At 41.6% G+C, this 22,361-nt stretch overlaps 1 protein-coding gene across 1 annotated transcript; it reads right to left on the bottom strand.

The window, feature by feature from the left end:
* Positions 1–755: 755 nt before the first annotated feature.
* oaz1a (ornithine decarboxylase antizyme 1a) lies at positions 756–12,477 on the bottom strand. The gene is given in 5 exon segments (NM_001142707.1): positions 756–1,049; positions 1,133–1,218; positions 2,809–2,984; positions 3,083–3,228; positions 12,318–12,477. Coding segments are annotated over 5 exon segments (657 nt in total). The 5' UTR covers positions 12,437–12,477; the 3' UTR covers positions 756–918.
* Positions 12,478–22,361: the final 9,884 nt, after the last annotated feature.

Raw genomic sequence — 22,361 nt, 5'->3', positions numbered from 1 at the left:
CCCGTCCCCACCCCTTCATCTACACTGATTGAAGTGAATTTAACAATTGACATAAATAAGGGGTCAAAGCTTTCACCTGGTCAGTCTACGTCATGGAAAGTGTAGGCCGTCATTGTAAATAAGAATTTGTTCTTAACTGACTTGCCTACTTAAAGGTTAAATAAAAAAAAACTGAAAAGTGTTTAATGTTTTCTATACTCAGTGTATATGCACTTAACCTTTCATGGATCCAAGGAGCCCCATTAGCACACAGTAATGATTTTAAAATATCAACTTACAGTGCACTAGGTGAAATTCAACACTGACAGACTGTCTATCAATTTTAAAAGATGATGCTTTTACAACTGGTATAATCCTCTGGTCTACATATCCCAAAATTGTACTTCTTGTACAATTCTTTATATATTTCACTGCACTGTATCCAATCAACATAACTAGAAATCAAAATCCACTTGTTAAGGTGAGCACTTTTATTCGCGCACTTGTTACATGCAGATTTCAGTCAAGTGAATCAAAACTAAAACAAAAAAATTCATGCACACTTTTTTTTTAAAACTAAACATGAAAATCAACTTGAAATAGCCAGAAAAAAACTAGTTACATGAGTATGCAGCATGGAAATTACCATATATATTACATCCTAGAGATTATCATTGTGGTGGATGGGGGAGGGGGAAAATCAGCACTACACATGGAAGTTACTACAGTGGTGAGGAAACATTTTCCAGATGTGTACATTCCTGGTTTAACATTACACACTAGTGCAAATGTCATTGTAATACAGCACATCAAAGGTAATAAACAAAAACAATTTCACAGGAAACCTCAACCTTACTGAGTTTTGATAATATGCATTTTCCCTAAGTGATAGAGTGGGATGGGGAAGGGTACATAAAAAGCAAACTTGTGTGTGATCAGTTATTCGTCGTCAGAGGAGTCTCGTTCGATGCTGTAAGCCATGAAGAAAGCATCAGGACGGGTAGGGACGAGGGGATGACCTGGTCTCACAATCTCAAAGCCCAGGAAGCTGAAGGTACGCAGCAGAGATGCTGGAGCGAGAGAAAGGTAGTGTGAGAAGACTAATAACAAAAAAGAAAGTATAAAAAGAAGGGTTGACTGGACACACACTTACCTCTGTCATCTCGGTTCTTATGGAAGCAGATGAAGACATGGTCAACTTGCAGCTTCTCTTCCGCAAACTCCAGCAGGAGAGCGAAACTGGAGAAGGGAAGCAAATCATGAGCTATTAAGGCAGTGCAATAGAAAGAGTCCCTCTAGCATGAAACAACCATTTAAAACTGGTTTAAAGACAACAAAAACAGTATTTAAAAAGACATCATCCAGCGATAAAAAAAAAAGGTTTCCTGTTGTAAAGCAATATTCCAAGTATAAATAAATACAGTAAAACACACTAAAGGGTAAAAAAAATACATTTTGAACAAAATAAGGTTTTAGACAACTGCAGAAAGAGTAGGACATTCAAGTTGGACTAATGGGGATTGGTGATGTCATTGGCCTCCATGCTTGCTTGAGGAACAATAGAGAAAAGAGTAAATGCCCACTATTTCATGAGGATACCTGGACCACTTATCGAGATGTGCCTTTTGTTAAAGGGTCACCCGTTTTGAACGTTATATTGTTTTTGTGCATCTCATAGATGTTCTATAGATTCCTGGGGTCATTTCATGTGTATCTGAGTTATTGGCGTTCAAGCTGGCAGAAATCCGTCCGGTATGATGTAGTACTGCGATAAAGTCGCTCTCATTACACTGAAAGTTAATAGGAAACGACTTTTAGATTGCGAAAACGTCTATCATACATGACAGATTTCAATACTGGCCGATGTCATAACTCGAGAGGATGCCTTCTCTCGAATGAGCCATTGATCATATTTTTTTGCGATATTCCTACCTTGAGAAAACTAATTTAACAGAGGGTCTAGCAAATGTTCCTATATGTCTGCCTCTTTAGTCAAGGGTGCATTGTATGGTGCGGTTACCAATCGCGTTCACGTTGTCACGCTGCATCACAAAGTTGCTAAGCTAATCGCCACACAATCCCTTCTCAAAGTGAGGGTATATGTCAAGAAACGTGCCTATTTCCTGCAAAATGTCTCGATTCCAAAGCTATACGACGTTACAGATAGTTATCTTACATCTCTGAAAAGATTTGTAATGTTGTACTTCTTGTTGACAAAATTTGTGCCAATGTTGTTGTTTTTTTAGATTGTGGCCAAGACTCCCATTCACTCCTTGAAGGAGCGCTCTTTGTCCCAGAATCGCCCAGAATGCACCACAAGGCCCATTGACGTAGCATGGGCAACGTTACCCCATCTCCTCAAAAGTATATGTACTTGTGAATGTTGGACTCCACTGAGGCACATCGATTTGCAGGTTGAACATGGTGGGATTGTTGACTCCTAAATTGATAGCTGTAAAATTGCCTAAACAAACGGCACTAACTAGCTACTTTACATGCTGATATTATCTTTGGGATTATTGTGTGTAGCTACATTTTCTAGCTAGCTACCTAGCCAGCCCATAAATAGAGCATTGCATTGTGGATTTTGTAGTCGACTTGAGCTGCAACAGATTCCCACAATAATTTACCACGTTGCTACCAACCTTATTATACCGCCAAAATGAAACCATTGTTCACAAAATATTGTTCTCACATATTAGTGTTAATTAACTAAAAGGAATGAGTTGTTTTGGGTGGATTTTCCTTTAAGTAAATCAGGTGATAAATGAGCTGAAAAGGGCAATGTAGGAAACCAGAGGACACAAGAGGTTGCATTGGATCACTGACCTGTCTTTGCTGCCCTCAGGCAGAGCTCCAGGGGGGATCTCGATGTAGATGTTCCTCCCTTTCAGCGCCCCCCTCCAGACACAGTGCTTGCCCACTGAGCGACGGGGCTCAAAGAGCAGGAAACGCACTCTGCCGTTGATGGGTGGAGGCTCCTCAAGAACCAGCAACCGAGCATCCTGCAAGATTTCTTTTTTTAGAAATGAGCAGGTACGAAGAGAGGTTTGACACAGGTAGGTATCCTAATGCCAGAGGATGTGAAGGAGAGTGGACTCACAGAGTAGAATAGCTTAGCTGAAAGATTGCGATCCCGCTGGTCATTTCCTCGCCCACCTGGGATCTTCAGGGGTGGGCGAGGGGCATCAGGAACACCACAGAGGCCCCGGACAGGGGTTACTGCAACAGCGGGAACACCGCCTCTGACTGGAGGTGTTGGAGAACACAGAAGAAGAACAGAGCCATTATTACTAAAGGAGTCATACAACTTTTACATTGAGCAATGTATAGTATCTTCAAGGGGTATGAATATATTCTGACTTATTCCGCACTTTGTTGTGACAGCCTGAATTCAAAATGGATTCAATTAATTCTCACCCATCTACACAATACCCCATAATGACGAAGTGAAAACATGTTTTTATAAATGTTTCCAAATTTATTGACAATGAAATAAAGAAATATCGTATTCACACCCAAGTCTAGGGCTGGCGATATGGCCGAAATATAATATCACTGTGTTTAAAAGAAATTGGACAGTATGGCGTTATTTCAATAATGAAAGTTCTGCGTGAACCTAGGGTGGCAACACATTCTAAGTGATTTCAATGGGTCTTTCTCCATTTTGATTGAATTGAACCGTATAAAACCATATAGTTTTTTGCATTTATCCATTTCTTGTGCTCATTTGAAATCATTTCCACACTGCCACGTAGGGCTGCATGACTTGGGCAAACAATCTAGGCCTTATTCTTAACCAAATGTTGCAATTCCGATTTGAATCATGGAAATAGAATGATTATTTTAATTCTATAGTTAGAATATAATAGCGGGCACTTCGAATACAGAGTTTGACATGACAACGAATGAAAATACCAGGGAGGAGTTATTGTGACAGGGTAAGAACCAAAGTGTTGACTAGGTGAATCTATAATCTTTGGCTACATTGAATGTTCTGTTAGCTACATGAAGCAGCTAACATACTCATGCTTCGCATATTCCTCTTTGATTTAGAAGATACGGTTGCACATGCTGATTTAGGTCTACACCATCACTGGTATTATCAGGCTGTATAGCTAGTTACGTTTGCTCTGACTCAGTACATTTATTTGCTAGCTATTCAGCCGGCTAGCTATCGACTAGCATTAGCAGCTAACAACTTAGGCTCAACTCTAAGAAACTAGCCGTTTGCAGATGTAAGAAACACAAACTAATAGTGTAATTATATAATGCTAGTGGAGCGTTGGGTCAGTAACCAAAAGGTTGCTGGATCAAATCCCTGAGATGACAAGGTAAAAATATGTTGTTCTGCCCCCGTTAACTACCCACTGTTCCCGGGCACCAATGACGTGGATGTCAAATAAGGCAGCCCCCACACCTTTCTAAAGTCAGCAAAAAAAGAAAGGTCCCTTTTTCAGGACCCGGTCTTTCAAAGATAATTCATAAAAATCCAAATAACTTCACATATTTTCATTGTAAAGGGTTTAAACACTGTTTCCCATGCTTGTTCAATTAACCATAAACAATTAAATGAACATGCACCTGTGGAACAGTCGTTAAGACACTAACAGCTTGGACTGTAGGCAATTAAGGTCACAGTTATGAAAACGTAGGACACTAAAGACGCCTTTCTACTGACTCTAAAAAACACCAAAAGAAAGATGCCCAGGGTCCCTGCACATCTGTGTGAACGTGCCTTACCATACTGCAAGGAGGCATAAGGACTGCAGATGTGGCCAGGGCAATAAATTGCAATGTCCGTACTGTGAGATGCCTAAGACAGCGCTACAGGAAGACAGGACAGACTGATCGTCCTCACAGTGGCAGACCACGTGTAACATCTGCACAGGATCAGTACATCCCAACATCATACCTGTGGGACAGGTACAGGATGGCAACAACAACTGCCCAAGTTACACCAGGAACACACAATCCCTCCATCAGTGCTCAGACTGTCCGCAAAAGGCTGAAAGAGGCTGGACTGAGGGCTTGTAGGCCTGTTGTAAGGCAGGTCCTCACCAGACATCACCGGCAACACCATCATCTATTGGCGCTTCACTGACGAGCTGCGGTTTAGTCTCACCAGGTGTGATGGTCGGATTCGCGTTTATCGTCGAAGGAATGTGCGTTACACCGAGGCCTGTACTTTGGAGCAGGATCGATTTGGAGGTGGAGGGTCTGTCATGGTCTGGGGGCGGTGTGTCACAGCATCATCGGACTGAGCTTGTTGTCATTGCAGGAAATGTCAACACTGCGCGTTACAGAGAAGACATCCTCCTCCCTCATGTGGTACACTTCCTGCAGGCTCATCCTGACATGACCCTCCAGCATGACAATGCCACCAGCCATACTGCTCGTTATGTGAGTGATTTCCTGCAAGACAGGAACGTTAGTGTTCTGCCATGGCCAGCGAAGAGCCCGGATCTCAATCCCATTGAGCACGTCTGGGACCTGTTGGATCGGAGGGTGAGGGCTAGGGCCATTCCCCCCAGAAATGTCCAGGTTCTTGCATGTACCTTGGTGGAAGAGTGGGGTAACATCTCACATTAAGAACTGGCAATCCACGAGAATCTGGTGCAGTCCATGAGGAGGAGATGAACTGCAGTACTTAATGCAGCTGGTGGCCACACCATATACTGACTGTTACTTTTGAGCCCCCCCGCCCCCCACCCCTTTGTTCAGGGGCACATTCAATTTCAGTTAGTCGCATGTCTGTGGAACTTGTTCAGTGTAGGTCTCAGTTGTTGAATCTTATGTTCATACAAATATTTACATGTTAAGTTTGCTGAAAATAAACGCAGTTGACAGTGACAGGACGTTTCTTTTTTTGCAGAGTTTAGTTGGGTTAAATGCGTGAGACATTTCAGTTGAATGCATTCAGTTGTACAACTGACTAGGTATCCCCCTTTCCCTTGTGACTTTATATTAAGAAGCAAAGTGAAAACAGCATTGTTGTACATTCTTTATAAAATTCTTCAAGCTCTGTCAAGTAGGTTGTTGATCATTGTTAGACAACCATTGCCATAGATTTTCAATATGATTTAAGTCAAAGCTGTAACGAGGCCACTCAGGAACATTCAAATATCATCTTAGTAAGCAACTCCAGTGTATATTTGGCCTTGTATTTTAGGTTATTGTCCTGCTGAAAGATGAATGTCTCCCAGTGTGTTGGAAAGCAGACAACCTGGTTTTCCCTGTGCTCTATTCAGTTTATTTTTATCCCCCCCCCCCAAAAAAAATCCCTAGTCTTTGCCGAGGACAAGCATACCCATAACATGATGCAGCCAAATTCAGGACAAAGTTAAATTCTTTACCAAATTTGATGCAGTTTAGTGCCTTATTGCAAACCGGATCAATGTTATGGAATATTCTTTTTCTGTACAGGCCCCCCCAGCTGTCATTTAGCTTAGTATTGTGGAGTAAGTACAATGTTGTTGATCCTCAGTTCTATCACAGCCATTAAACTCAGTGTTCTAAAGTCACTATTGGGCTCATGGTGAAATCCCAGAACGGTTTCCTTTCTCTCCGGCAACTGAGTTAGGAAGGACACCAGTATCTTAGTAGTGACTGGGTGTAATTAATAACTTTACCATGCTCAAAGGGATATTTAATGTCTTTGGGGGAAGGGGGTTGCTAAGCTGACATATGGAATTGTTTTAAAAATGGTCATACAATGGATCATTTAGGTATTTGATTTTAGGGCCCCTTTCGGTATCAGAAATATATTTTTAAATTGATAAAATATTGATTTTGGCCTTTATTACTAAAGCCCATAGAAACGCATTGAATAACACATTCATAAAATGGCAATGAGGGTCAAACACGAAATCAACCGGTGTGTCAATCAACTCTGGGTGGTTAAGCACATTACTCCTGAACTTATTTAGGCTTAACATAAAAGGAGTTACTTACTTATACACTCAAGACATTACAGATTTTCATTTTACACTGAACAAAAACGCAACAATTTCAAAGATTTCACTAAGTTCATATAAAGGAAATCAGTCAATACAAGTAGATTCATTAGGCCCTAATCTATGGCTTTCACATGACTGGGAATACAGATATGCATCTGTTTGTCACAGACACCTTAAAAAAAAAGATAAGGGTGTGGATCAGAAAACCAGTCAGCGGCTTGTGTGACTACCATTTGAGTCATGCAGCGTGACATCTCCTTCAGAGTTGAACAGGCTGTTGATTGTGGAATGTTGTCCCACTCCTCAATGGCGGTGTGAAGTTGCTGAATATTGGCGGGTAATGGAACACGCTGTCGTACACGTCGATCCAAAGCATCCCAAACATGCTCAATGGGTGACACGTCTGGTGAGTATGCAGGCTATGGAATAACCGGGACATTTTCAGCTTCCAGGAATTGTTTACAGATCCTTGCGACATGCATTATGCAGAAACATGAGTTGATGGCGGATGAATGGCAAGACAATGGGGCTCAGGATCTCGTCATGGCATCTCTTCATTCAAATTACCATCAATAAATTGCAATTGTATTCATTGTCCGTGGTTATGCCAGCCCATACCAAAACACCATCGCCACCATGGGGCACTCTTTTCACAATTTGACATCAGCAAACCACTAGCCCACATGACACCATCTGCCCGGTACAGTTGAAACCAGGATCCACCGGTGAAAAGCACACTTCTCCAGTGTGCCAATGGCCATCGAAGGTGAGCATTTTCCCTCAAGTCGGTTTACGACGCAGAACTGCAGTGAAGTCAACAACCTGGTGAGGACGACGAGCACGCAGATGAGCTTCCCCGAGACCGTTTCTGACAGTCTGTATAGAAATTCTTCAGTTGTGCAAACCCACAGTTTCATCAGCTGTCCGTGTGTCTGGTCCAAGAAGATCCTGTAGGTGAAGAAGACGGATGTGGCGGTCCTGGGCTGGCCTGGTTGCACGTGGTCTGCGGTTGTGAGGACGATTGGACGTACTGCCAAATTATCTAAAATGACATTGAAGGCGGCTTATGGTAGAGAAATGAACATTCAATTATCTGGCAACAGCTCTGGTGGACATTCCTGCACTCAGCATGGTAATTGCACGCTCCCTCAAAACTTGACATCTGTGGCATTGTGTTGTGTGACAAAACTGCGGCCTTTTGTCTCCAGCACAAGGTGCACCTGTGTAATGATCATGATGTTTAACTTCTTTGGGGTAGGAGGCAGTATTTTCACGTCCGGTTGAAAAGCGTGCCCAGAGTAAACTACCTGCTACTCAGGCCCAGAAGCTAGGATATGCAGAGATATGGATAGAAAACACTCTGAAGTTTCTAAAACTGTTTGAATGATGTCTGTGAGTATAACAGAACTCATATGGCAGGCAAAAACATGAGAAAAATCCAACCAGGAAGTGGGAAATCTGAGGTTTGTAGTTTTTCAAGTGATTGCCAATCCAATATACAGTGTCTGTGGGGTCATATTGCACTTCCTAAGGCTTCCACTAGATGGCAACCGTCTTTAGAAGATTGTTTCATGCTTCTACTGTGAATGGGGAGAGAATTACAGCTGTTTGAACCAGGTGTCTGGCAGAATGCAATGAGCTAAGTCACACGCGCAGCCGTGAGAGCGAGCTGAGTTCCTTTTCATTTCTAAAGACAAAGGAATTGTCCGGTTGGAATATTATTGAAGATTTATGATAAAAACATCCTAAAGATTGTAGAAACATGTCAAACGATGTATAGAATCAAACTGTAATGCAACTTTTTTGACTTTGTCTAAACTTAGTGCATGCGCCTTTTGCATTGGGAACAGAAAAGGAGGTATTTGGACATAAATATGGACTTTATCGAAAACAAAACTAACATTTATTGTGGAACTGGGATTCCTGGGAGTGCATTCCGATGAAGATCAAAGGTAAGTGAATATTTATAATGCTATTTCTGACTTTTGTTGACTCCACAACATGGTGGGTATCTGTATGGCTTGTTTTGGTGGCTGAGCGCTGTACTCTGATTATCGCATGGTGTGCTTTCACCGTAAATCTTGCTTGAAATCTGACACAGCGGTTGCATTAAGGAGCAGTGTATCTATAATCCTATGCAGAACACTTGTATCTTTCATCAAAGTTTATGAGTATTTCTGTAAATTGATGTGGCTCTCTGCAAAATCACCGAATGTTTTTTAGAGGCAAAACATTACTGAACATAACGCGCCAATGTAAACTGAGATTTTTGGATATAAATATGAACGTCATCGAACAAAACATACATGTATTGTGTAACATGAAGTCCTATGAGTGCCATCTGATGAAGATCATCAAATGTTAGTGATTAATTCTATCCCTATTTCTGCTTTCTGTGACTCCTCTCTTTGGCTGGAAAATGGCTGTATGTTTTTGTGTGACTAGGTGCTGACCTAACATAATCATATGGTATGCTTTCGCCGTAAAGCCTTTTTGAAATCAGACACTGTGGCTGGATTAACAAGAAGTTTATCTTTAAATGGTGTATAATACTTGTATGTTTGAGGAATTTTAATTATGAGATTTCTGTTTTGAATTTGGCGTACTGCAATTTCACTGGCTGTTGTCGAGTGGGATGCTAGCGTCCCACATACCCCAGAGAGGTTTTAATCAGCTTCTTGATATGCCACAACAGTCAGGTGGATAGAAGATTATCTTTGCAAAAGAGAAATTCTCACTAACAGGGATGTAAACAAATTTGTGCACAAATTGAGAGAAATAAGCTTTCTGTGCTTATGGAACATTTCTGGGATATTTTATTTCAGCTCATGAAACATGGGACCAACACTTCACATGTTGCATTTATATTTTTCTTCAGTATACATTTCTAAAAAGATAATTCCACTTTGACATTATGGGGTAGTGTGTGTAGGCCAGTGACAACATTATTTAATCAATTCAAAATTCAGTCGAACACAACATTTGGAAAAAGTCAAGGGGTGTGAATACTTTCAGAAGGCACTGTACCACATCACTTCTGACTATTAATACATGCATTGTTTTAGAAACATTTCAAAGCATGCTCATCCGTATGTGGTTTTCGGGGGTAAATATAGCAAAAACAATTACAGCTGGTAAAAACAAATCTACCTCCCACAGTGGCTAGTGGACCAAAATGTTAGTTTCAGTCCCTGGTGATGATTCAATAAACAAAATGACTGCCTTCACTCAGCTTGGTTGTCAGAGATGGCTGCCATGGTGACTGATTCCCTGTTGATATATCACTGATTAAGCAGAGTGAACTGTCACAGTGGGAGTAGCCTATGGGGGAAGAGACGAGTGCCGCTGTCGGCATCATTTCGGGAAACAACATTAATGGAAAAATACTGAGAACAATTTCAGCTACCCGGGCTAAATGAGGGTGGCAAAAAAAGGTGGAGTTCTTAACCTAATTCAAGTCTGCACTAGTGACAAAAAAGGCCAACCTCTTACATCACTAAGACATGTGCCAGATTACCGACTGCACTGATCAGCCATTTTGCCTAAGCCACAACAGTGTGATCTTGTCCATAATAAGCTTTTCTGTTGGGGTTGCGCTAGCAGAGCTGAGAGTAGGTCTATTCTCCGAGCCGGAACAAAACCCATAACCCATTAGCGGTGGTGTTACTGTTCACAGACTCTCATACGCAAACGCCACTCCAGTGTTATATGTGGCGCAGACATGTGAAAGCAAAGTAAGAACCATTGTCAACCTTGGAGCTCAAAATCAGAGTAACAGTGATATTCCAAAGGCTTTGGAAACAACCTGACCAGATAATTGCAAATAATATCCAACTAGCATCCTTATGTAAAATCCCTGGCCGTTCACATTCCACCTGTAAATTGTTCTCACAGATTCAACTGCACTTCTATTCTACGCCATTCACAATATTCCTCAAAATCCCCAGACACAAACCATTCATGAAGCACCTTAACTTGACAGCTGGCTTAGTCAGGTGGGAGATGAGTCCCCACCACTTGCATAACAGCGTTTACCAGTTGAATGAATCTGATGTGGAAAAATACTGCCTGGCAGAAAAATATATGAGATATTTGGACAAAGGGGAATGATTTTGGGGCAGTTATGGACACCTTGCAACCTGTACTCAAAGCACTTAAATGGTGATGCTGGGGACTAAGTTTCAAGAGCCCTCTTCCTCTAGTAACAGACAGCTGCTCAATGCCCCACCCATACAACAAACCATAACAGCATTTCACACACATTGGGTACAGACTTGACCAAAACGTGCAAATAGTGCTGTGTCCATACTGATAGAATATTATAACCATACTACACCAGTCAACAGTAGCTGTACTTAGTGAGAACTCAGACTGTCGAGGCTAATCATGACGATTTGCAACTATTGAGAATAATCAATGGAAAATACTCCATGGTGAACCTACTTGTATTAGGGCAAGGGTTTTATTGGTCTATACTAATTTTAATTCACACAGATGAGAAGGGATGTCAATTCTGATAGTGTACGACGGGTACACTGCTGTTCCTTAGCTAAATAACCTACTTTTAGACTGCACATCGTGTACTTTAGTTTTTAGACAAGTACTGACTGGGAACTGCGCCAATAGGCAAGTTAACTAGTTGTCACTCATGTTACCTAGCTCGAAAGTATATTGTCGACCTAGTCAAGTCGTCAAGGGTTTTTATTGGCCAAACATATGTGAGTGCACATATATATTGATACCTGCAGGTGAGAAGCTACAAGTGTTGAAGCTACATATTTGCCGCAATGGCTAGTAATAGCTAACTAACGTTAGCTAACTGGCTGTGTGACTATTGCTTAAAACGCACTGTCACTACGTTTCTAGCTCCTAACGTCGACAGACGTCTTCCAGAACATTCGACGAAATAAGGTGTCACTCCAATTATCCCAACATTATTGTGAAAACATGTTGCCGTGGCTAACGTTTGTTGGTTTATTAATGCATCGCAAAGGAAGCAATTAGCGTTAAACAGTGCATTGACAAAGCCAAAGGTAGCTAGTTAAAGAACGAGTTGGCTAGTTAGCATTAGCTGGTAACCTAACTAGCTACCTAACGTTAACACGTTAGCGTACTGCTAAATGACAATTTGTTCGAAATAAACCCCAACCAACTTTAATAACAAATTATACAGACTTCGATTACAGCTAAATATAGCCAACTTTGAGATAAAGGCTGTTCAGCACAATATTGTTCCACTGACTTACATAATATCAACTGTAAAAACAGTAAACAAGTTATGCTATCTAAGTAAACGTTACAGTTAGCTAGGCCTCTGTGGCTACTGACTCAATGAGTAATCATAGTTCTTCTGACAATTACAACACGATCTCAACTTACCTTTCACTCTCGGGGTTATTACCGGGCAGTTCGTTAACTGGCATTGTGGATGTGGTTTTCTCTTTTTCTCTGACAAAACAGTGGCTATTTAATATCGTCTGAAGGTTGGATTTAACCATAAGGCCAACAGCGTCCAAGACTGCAGATGCCTTTTGCTTCTCTCCTCACCAAATAATTTTTATCGTTGGCTCAGGCTGCCAGAGCATAAGGGGAGGGCTACTCGAGTCAGCAGTCACAAAGGAAAAGGAGTGTCCTAAAACCATGACGTTTGATGAATTGAAATTTGGAATTAAACCATAGACTTGGGAATTACAATTATTTAATAGGATCTCTATTGTCGTGACTTTACTTTCTTTCATTAATCTGGTGATTTATTTATCTAATCAACTAACTAGGTTTAATTATTACCCGATTAAATGAATCATGTAACAATTAACTCATTAGGATTTGGGGGAACACAAGAGCGGTTCTTTAAGGATCGTACCGTTTAAAAAAGATGTTATCCTAAAATGACACCCAAATCTAACTGCCTGAATCTCAGGACCTAAAGCAAGGATATGCATATACTTGATACCATTTGAAAGGAAACACTTTGAAGTTTGTAGAAATGTGAAATTAATGTAGGAGAAAATAATACATTAGACCCGTTAAAAAGATAATACAAACAAAAAAACATTTGAACTGCAAGATGCAAGAGAAAAGCCATACTTTCAGATAGGTGTAATTTAGATTTTGGCCAACAGATGGCAGCAGTGTGTGCAAAGTTTCAGACTGATCCAGGGAATAATTACATTACTGCACAATATTTTGTATCAAGTCTGCCAGGAGTTTGCCCAAATGTGCCGAATTGGTCAATTTATACATTTAAGTACATAACTATTGAGAACATACAAAAATGCTATGGTAATAAAAAATGTAAGTTTACAGAAATGTCATACATAATGGATCATTAGTGTATAAGCTAACTTTCACAAATCTCGATGGCCCGAGCGGGGTGGGTGTGGAGCCAGAGACAGCAGTGGGGTCAAACTGTAGATCCCAGTTCCTACATTTGAACATAAACATTGATTGTATCAAATAAAACTATGCTACATTTTCTCTGAGACCCTCAGAATGACAAATCAGAGCAAGATTACTGAATGTAAGTACATCATTTACCTTCAGAGATGAATGTATCAAACCTGTTGCCGTGATTGGTTTTTGTTGTTGTTGTGCACTCTCCTCAAACAATAGCATGGTATTTGACTGTAATAGCTACTGTTAATTGGACACTGCACTTAGATTAACAATCATTTAAGCTTTCTGGCCATATAAGACACGTTTATGTCCCGGAAAGTTGGCTGTTGTATACAACGTCATTCTAGTCACATTAGCGCACGTTAGCAACAACCGTCCCGGTTTAGGGACACCCACCCCGTAGAGGTTAAAGAGTTACCATCTCCTGAATTAAAAACTCAAAAAAATATCTTTATCTATCACATCCATAAACAGTCAACTTATCATAACCTCGTATCAAATCATTATTCTGAAGAGTCGTAACCTCATGCATCTGCAAAAACCTGAGCCTTATGATTCAGTACTACACAAATTGGTTTAATTATTTATTTACTAGCTAATTAAAATGGTAACACAGGATAGACATACACATTCAATACATTAGAAACAGGTCCCTAGCGGACTGACCACAACATGGCTGCTTGTACAAAAGAGAGAGGTTGGCGGGGGGCAGAGAGACAGACATAATACTTTGGTACATTTAGAAACTACTCTCACAGTAATCATATACTTTGCACACGAACCCCGCCCGCTTGGAGTAAGAAGTTTGTGGTTCTTTGTGTATTTATGTCGGAATCAGGCCTTCTTGGAAAGTGTTGGCCCTTTTCGCGGCACGTTTGTAAGGCTCTGATTGTCCGAAAGAGGTCCCCACCCATCTTATACTGTTGTTCTCCTCTGCAGTAGTCCGGTATCTTGTGAGTTTATTTTACTTTCATTCGCTCTGAAAGATGCTTCTTTGAAGATTTGGCTAGCCAGCGGTGTAGATGGTTCCCATTGGGGTGATGAGAGTAGCGTACTACGGTGGATTGAGCCGAGTAGTAGAATGGTTCCATTTCAGTTTGCTTTTCTAGATACTTTTATTAGGACAGCTAATCAGCCGTACCAGTGATTGTACAAAGTTATAGAAACTATAAGGGCACAAGGCGAGACCCAAATGCAGACACAAGAGGCAGATGGTTGAGCTCCGATATTTATTATAGCAAAAGGGATAGGCAAAAGGAAGGTCGGGGACAGGTGAGAGTACATAACCCACAGACTCGAGGTCAGAACAGGCTGAGTGGTCAGGCAGGCGGATTCAGCATCAGGACAGGCAAGGGTCAAAACCAGGAGGGCTAGGAAAAACCACTGGTTGACTTGGCAAAACAAGATCAACTAGCACTGAGAGACAGGAAATACAGGGATAAATACACCGGGGGACTAATGGTGAAAACAGGTGACACCTGGAGGTGGGTGGAGACAATCACAAAGACAGGTGAAACAGATCAGGGTGTGACAAACAATTTCCTCTTATACACTGCTCAAAAAAATAAAGGGAACACTTAAACAACACAATGTAACTCCAAGTCAATCACACTTCTGTGAAATCAAACTGTCCACTTAGGAAGCAACACTGATTCCCAATAAATTTCACATGCTGTTGTGCAAATGGAATAGACAACAGGTGGAAATTATAGGCAATTAGCAAGACACCCCCAATAAAGGAGTGGTTCTGCAGGTGGTGACCAAAGACCACTTCTCAGTTCCTATGCTTCCTGGCTGATGTTTTGGTCACTTTTGAATGCTGGCGGTGCTTTCACTCTAGTGGTAGCATGAGACGGAGTCTACAACCCACACAAGTGGCTCAGGTAGTGCAGCTCATCCAGGATGGCACATCAATGCGAGCTGTGGCAAGAAGGTTTGCTGTGTCTGTCAGCGTAGTGTCCAGAGCATGGAGGCGCTACCAGGAGACAGGCCAGTACATCAGGAGACGTGGAGGAGGCCGTAGAGGGCAACAACCCAGCAGCAGGACCGCTACCTCCACCTTTGTGCAAGGAGGAGCAGGAGGAGCACTGCCAAAGCCCTGCAAAATGACCTCCAGCAGGCCACAAATGTGCATGTGTCTGCTCAAACGGTCAGAAACAGACTCCATGAGGGTGGTATGAGGGCCCGACGTCCACATGTGGGGGTTGTGCTTACAGCCCAACACCGTGCAGGACATTTGGCATTTGCCAGAGAACACCAAGATTGGCAAATTCGCCACTGGCACCCTGTGCTCTTCACAGATGAAAGCAGGTTCACACTGAGCACATGTGACAGACGTGACAGAGTCTGGAGACGCCGTGGAGAACGTTCTGCTGCCTGCAACATCCTCCAGCATGACCGGTTTGGCGGTGGGTCAGTCATGGTGTGGGGTGGCATTTCTTTGGGGGTCCGCACAGCCCTCCATGTGCTCGCCAGCGGTAGCCTGACTGCCATTAGGTACCGAGATGAGATCCTCAGACCCCGTGAGACCATATGCTGGTGCGGTTGGCCCTGGGTTCCTCCTAATGCAAGACAATGCTAGACCTCATGTGGCTGGAGTGTGTCAGCAGTTCCTGCAAGAGGAAGGCATTGATGCTATGGACTGGCCTGCCCGTTCCCCAGACCTGAATCCAATTGAGCACATCTGGGACATCATGTCTCGCTCCATCCACCAACGCCACGTTGCACCACAGACTGTCCAGGAGTTGGCGGATGCTTTAGTCCAGGTCTGGGAGGAGATCCCTCAGGAGACCATCCGCCACCTCATCAGGAGCATGCCCAGGCGTTGTAGGGAGGTCATACAGGCACGTGGAGGCCACACACACTACTGAGCCTCATTTTGACTTGTTTTAAGGACATTACATCAAAGTTGGATCAGCCTGTAGTGTGGTTTTCCACTTTAATTTTGAGTGTGACTCCAAATCCAGACCTCCATGGGTTGATAAATTGGATTTCCATTGATTATTTTTGTGTGATTTTGTTGTCAGCACATTCAACTACGTTAAGAAAAAATAATTTAATAAGATTTTTCATTCATTCAGATCTAGGATGTGTTATTTTAGTGTTCCCTTTATTTTTTTGAGCAGTGTAGTTTCTAAAATCATGTCCCTCAAATCAAATCAAACAAATGTATTTTTATATAGCCCTTCGTACATCAGCTGATATTCTCAAAGTGCTGTACAGAAACCCAGCCTAAAACCCCAAACAGCAAGCAAAGCATGTGAAAGAAGCACGGTGGCTAGGAAAAACTCCCTAGGAAAAACTCCCTAGAAAGGCCAAAAAACCTAGGAAGAAACCTAGAGAGGAACCAGGCTATGAGGGGTGGCCAGTCCTCTTCTGGCTGTGCAGGGTGGATATTATACAGAACATGGTCAAGATGTTAAAATGTTCAAATGTTCATAAATGACCAGCATGGTCAAATAATAATAATCATAGTAGTTGTCGAGGGTGCAACAAGCACGTCCGGTGAACAGGTCAGGGTTCCATAGCCGCAGGCAGAACAGTTGAAACTGGAGCAGCAGCACGGCCAGGTGGACTGGGGACAGCAAGGAGTCATCATACCAGGTAGTCCTGAGGCATGGTCCTAGGGCTCAGGTCCTCCGAGAGAAAGACAGAAAGAGAGAAAGAGAGAATTAGAGAGAGCATATTTAAATACACACAGGACACCGGATAAGACAAGAGAAATACTCCAGATGTAACAGACTGACCCTAGCCCCCGACACAAACTACTGCAGCATAAATACTGGAGGCTGAGACAGGAGGGATCAGAAGACACTGTGGCCCCATCCGATGATACCCCGGACAGGGCCAAACAGGCAGGATATAACCCCACCCACTTTGCCAAAGCACAGCCCCCACACCACTAGAGGGATGTCTCCAACCACCAACTTACCATCCTAAGACAAGGCCGAGTATAGCCCACAACGATCTCCGCCATGGCACAACCCAAGGGGGGGGGCGCCAACCCAGACAGGAAGACCACGTCAGTGACTCAACCGACTCAAGTGACGCACCCCTCCCATGGACGGCATGGAAGAACACCAGTAGGCCAGTGACTCAGCCCCTGTAAAAGGGTTAGAGGCAGAGAATCCCAGTGGAAAGAGGGGAACCGGCAAGGCAGAGACAGCAAGGGCGGTTCGTTGCTCCAGCCTTTCCGTTCACCTTCACACTCCTGGGCCAGAGAAAACATTCATCAACGAGCATTTTATAGCAAAGTCCATCCTCCTGGATGTTCATGACAAACAGAAGTATGGAATGGGTCACAAGGTTACTAATAATTCACAGCAAACAGTATCTGCTGTAAATACTGTCCTCATTGTGTAGAGACCAGGGTTTGGCACCGAGCCATATCTCCATTGTACCTTAAAGAACAGAAACAACAACTCATGCTATGGAAAGCGGTCTTGTTAGGTTTATCACCCAAAGCATCGTAAATATTCTGTCAGTGTTAAATCTCCCAGAGGCACATCCTCAGTAGAACACACACAGATGAAAGTGTTCTAAGAACCCACTATTCTGTTGCAAAAAACAATTTGATGCAATAACAGCATTATAACAATCTTGTAATTTCCCCACCATACAGAACACTTTGTTGTTGTATAGTTGATAGTCTGTAGCAGCAATCAACAGTATACATTGTATTCGGAATGTATTCAGACTTTTTAGACATTTGGTTAAAAAAAATATTTAAAAAAATAAAACTAAAAACAGGTTTATAGAAAGTTTTGCAAATGTATTAAAAATACAAATAAACTGAAATACCTTATTTACATAAGTATTCAGATACTTTGCTATGAGACTCTAAATTGAGCTCAGGTGCATCCTGTTTCCATTGATCATCCTTGAGATGTTTCTACAACTTGGAGTCCACCTGTGTTAAATTCAATTGATTGGATATGATTTGGAAAGGCACACACCTCTCTATATAAGATCCCACAGTTGACAGTGCATGTCAGAGCAAAAACCAAGCCATGAGGTCGAAGGAATTGTCCGTAGAGCTCCGAGACAGGATTGTGTCGACGCACAGATCTGGGGAATGGTACCAAAGAACTTCTGCGGCATTGAAGGTCACCAAGAAGTGACTCTGGCCGGGCAGCCAGCTCTTGGAAAACTGAGCAATCGGGGAAGAAGGGCTTTGGTCAGGGAGGTGACCAAGAAGCCGATGGTCACTCCGACAGAGTTCCAGAGTTCCTCTGTGGAGCTGGGAGAACCTTCCAAAAGGACAACCATCTCGGCAGCACTCCACCAAATCAGGCCTTTATGGTAGAGAGGTCAGACGGAAGCCACTCCTTAGTAAAAGGCACATGACAGCCCGCTAAGAGTTTGCCAAAATACACCTAAAGGAATCTCACAACATGAGAAACAAGATTCCCTGGTCTGATGAAACCAAGATTGAATTCCAATTTTAGAATATAACAAAATGTGGATAAAGTGAAGGGGTCTGAATACTTTCCGAATGCACTTTAAATCTCTCCAGTGCTATATTTGTATTTTTTTTCAAAAGCTCTCAGCTGTGCCAGCCTGTCAGGGACGAAGGCATCTAAAGCAGGGCAGGCTATAAGACACTTACCAGTGAATTGAAATCACTATCCACAAACTTCTCCCTCCATAGGAGAAAAAGGTCAACACAGGTAAGACTCATTCTGTCATTTGAGTTCTTATAGGTTTGCATTAGAATGTAGTTTGAGAATAATTTGACAAGGACTTTTATTTGACTTATGTCTATTTTAAGAAATGTTTTATTGGTCTATGCCTCATGCTTTATTGCGACTGATCGTGTCCTTGACATCAGCATAAACATGGTGCTTTCAGAAAGTAGCCTTTTCCACAATTAGTTGTGTTACAGCCTTAATGTAAAATGTATTAAATTGAGAATTTGTGTCACTGGTACACACACACACACACACACACACACACACACACACAAACACACAACCCTGTAATGTCAAAGTGGAATTATGGAAAGCTGAAATTAGTAAGAGTATTCAACCCCTTTGTAATGGCAAGCCTAAATTAGTTCAGAAGTAGAAATTTGCTTAACAAGTCACATAAGTTGCATGGACTGACACTGTGCAATAATACTGTTTAACATGATCTCTGTGCCTCACACATACAGATAATAGTAAGGTCCCTCAGTTGAGCATTGAATTTCAAACACCACAATGACCAGGGAGGTTTTCCAACGCTTTGCAAAGGTTACCTATTGGTAGATAGGTCAATTCAAAAAGCAGACATTGAATATCCCTTTGAGCATAGTGAAGTTATTAGTTACACTTTGGATGGTGTATCAATACACCCAGTCAATACAAAGCACAGGAGGTTGGTGGCACCTTAATTGGGGAGGACGGGCTCATGGTAATGGCTGGAGCAGGGGATTAGTGGAATGGTACCATTCCATTTGCTCCGTTCCAGTCATTATGAGCAGTCCTCCCCTCAGCATCCTCCACTGCTACTGTACAAAGAAATAGATGTCCTTCCTAACTCAGTTGCCGGAGAGGAAGGAAACTGCTCAAGGATTTCACCATGAGGCCACTGGGGACTTTAAACCAGTTAGAGTTTAATGGCTGTGATAGGAGAAAACTGAGGATGGCTCAACAACATTGTAGTCACTCTACAATACTAACCTAATTGTCAGAGTGAAAAGGAAGTCTATACAGAATAAAAATATTCCTTGTTTGCAATAAGGCACTAAACTAAAACTGCAAAAAAGTGACAAAGAAATTAACTTTTGGTCCTGAAAATAAATCGTTATGTTTGAGGCAAATCCAACAGCACATCACCGAGTACCACTCTTCATATTTTCAAGCATGGTGGTGGCAGCATCATGTTCTGGGTATGCTTGTCATTGGCAAGGACTAGGGAGTTTTTTTTAGGATAAAAAGAAACAGAATAAAGCTAAACACAGGCAAAATCTTAGAAGAAAAAAAGAACAGGTTCTGTCTGCTTTCCAACAGAAAATGGGAGACAAATTCACCTTTCAGCAGGACAATAACCTAAAACAAAAGGCCAAATATACACTGGAGTTGCTTACAGTACAAAGATGACATTGAATGTTCCAGTGGCCTAATTACAGTTTTGACTTAAATCGGCTTGAAAATCTATGGCAAGTTTAGTAAATGGCTGTCCAGCCATGATCAACAACCAACTTGACAGAGCTTGAAGAATTTTAAAAAGCATCATGTACAAATATTGTGCAAAGCTCTAAGAGACTTACCCAGAAAGACACTCAGCTGTAATTGCTGCCAATTACCCCTGTATTGACTCAGGGGTGTGAATACATAAGTAAATGAGATATTTCATTTCCACTAAATTTGCAAACATTTCTAAAAACATGTTTTTACTTTGTCATTATGTGGTATTGTGTGTAGATGGGTGAGGAAAAACTATTTAATCCATTTTGAATTCAGGCTGTAACAACAAAATGTGGAGTATGTCAAGGGGTATGAATACTTTCGGAAGGCACCGTAACTCCAATCCTTGTTTGTGCTCAGTCCTCATTGCCTATTTGATTTTAGAGCAAATGTACAGTTGAGTTAACACTCTGAAAATAAAAGATTTAATCTATACCTTCACCGGGATGTTTAATAAGTTTACCTTTCAAATATCTTGCATTAACAAAACGCCAATATTACCTGAATTTACAGGACACAACAGATCCAGAACATCATCATCTGAGTGTCTTAGCAGTAATAAAATCCTTATTCATTACATTTCCATTTCTACATTCAGTAATAGTATATTTTGTCCCATATTGACCTACTACTCTGTCTACTTCTAGTGTCATATGAAGGTATTTTGTCCATCCAAAGTTTGAAGCAGGTTGAGAACCCATGGAAAGGCATTACTCTAAACCGTTGCATAGTGTTGGCCATCATCATTGTGCTTGTGAGCTCAGGGGTGAATGAAGTACATGGTGAGTGTTGAAACGTATGATATTAAAAATATAATCCATGCACACAGACTAGCTCATGCATTATCTCTTGTGGTTTAGATGCTCTGGAAGTATTTCTAGAGGAGAATGATGTTACTTGGAGGCACAGATCCACAGCCAGATGGCACAGCTCAGGTACTGGGACTTCTAGCTTAAACTGAGTATACCAAACAACATGAACAAGCACCTACGATTCCTCACATGGCAGCTTCTTGTCATTGTTGCTAGCTCTCTGGCCATCCAGATTGTGTGTAGTCAGACTTCTGACCCGTTTTTGTGATGTCAGCTGAGTTGCAACGTGACATCAATAAGGGATCATCGCTTTGCCATGGATTCACCAGGTCAGTCTCATGGAAAGAGCATTAGGTGTTCCTAATGTTTTGTATAAATAGTGTATTTTCTGTGTCCTTCTCATTTGTTATTCAGTGTGTTAGTTATAAGTGCTCTGCTTTGGAACCTTTTGTTGCGTGCCTGGTGTTTCCTCTTCTCGCCCTCCAGCCTCTCTGTGGGACAGCTTGCCGAGTTGGGGATCAGACCATGGAACAAAAGGAAAACCAAAGAGAAGAGGGGGAGTCTTGAAGATCAGAAATAGAGATGTGTCTAAGGGCTGTGAAGAAATGATAGAGAGCATTATGGAGAATGGTAAAGAGGCTAATACAACAAATAGGCTGACATTTTCAGAAAGAATAATCAAATAATGTCAGTTTGCCCGGTGTTTATTCTATCAAAAATACGTTTTATTTATTTATTTATATATATATATATATAGCCCGTAAGTAAGCATTTTGCTGTAAAGTCTACCCCTGTTTATATTTGGCGCATGTGACAAGCAAAATTGTATTTCATATTTGGTAATTGTTCTGTAAATTGTTTCTTTCTACAGTAGTAAACTAATATATATATTAGTATTAGTATATATATATATATATATATATATTAGTTTACTACTGTAGAAAGAAACAATTTACAGAACAATTACCAAATATGAAATACAATTTTACTTGTCACATGCGCCAAATATAAACAGGGGTAGACTTTACAGCAAAATGCTTACTTAC

This window comes from Salmo salar, chromosome ssa23 (assembly GCF_905237065.1).
Source record: "Salmo salar chromosome ssa23, Ssal_v3.1, whole genome shotgun sequence".
NCBI classification, from domain to species: Eukaryota; Metazoa; Chordata; class Actinopteri; order Salmoniformes; family Salmonidae; genus Salmo; species Salmo salar.
The sequence above is the reverse complement of the archived record's forward strand: the minus strand, read 5'-3'. Positions and strand labels throughout refer to the sequence as shown.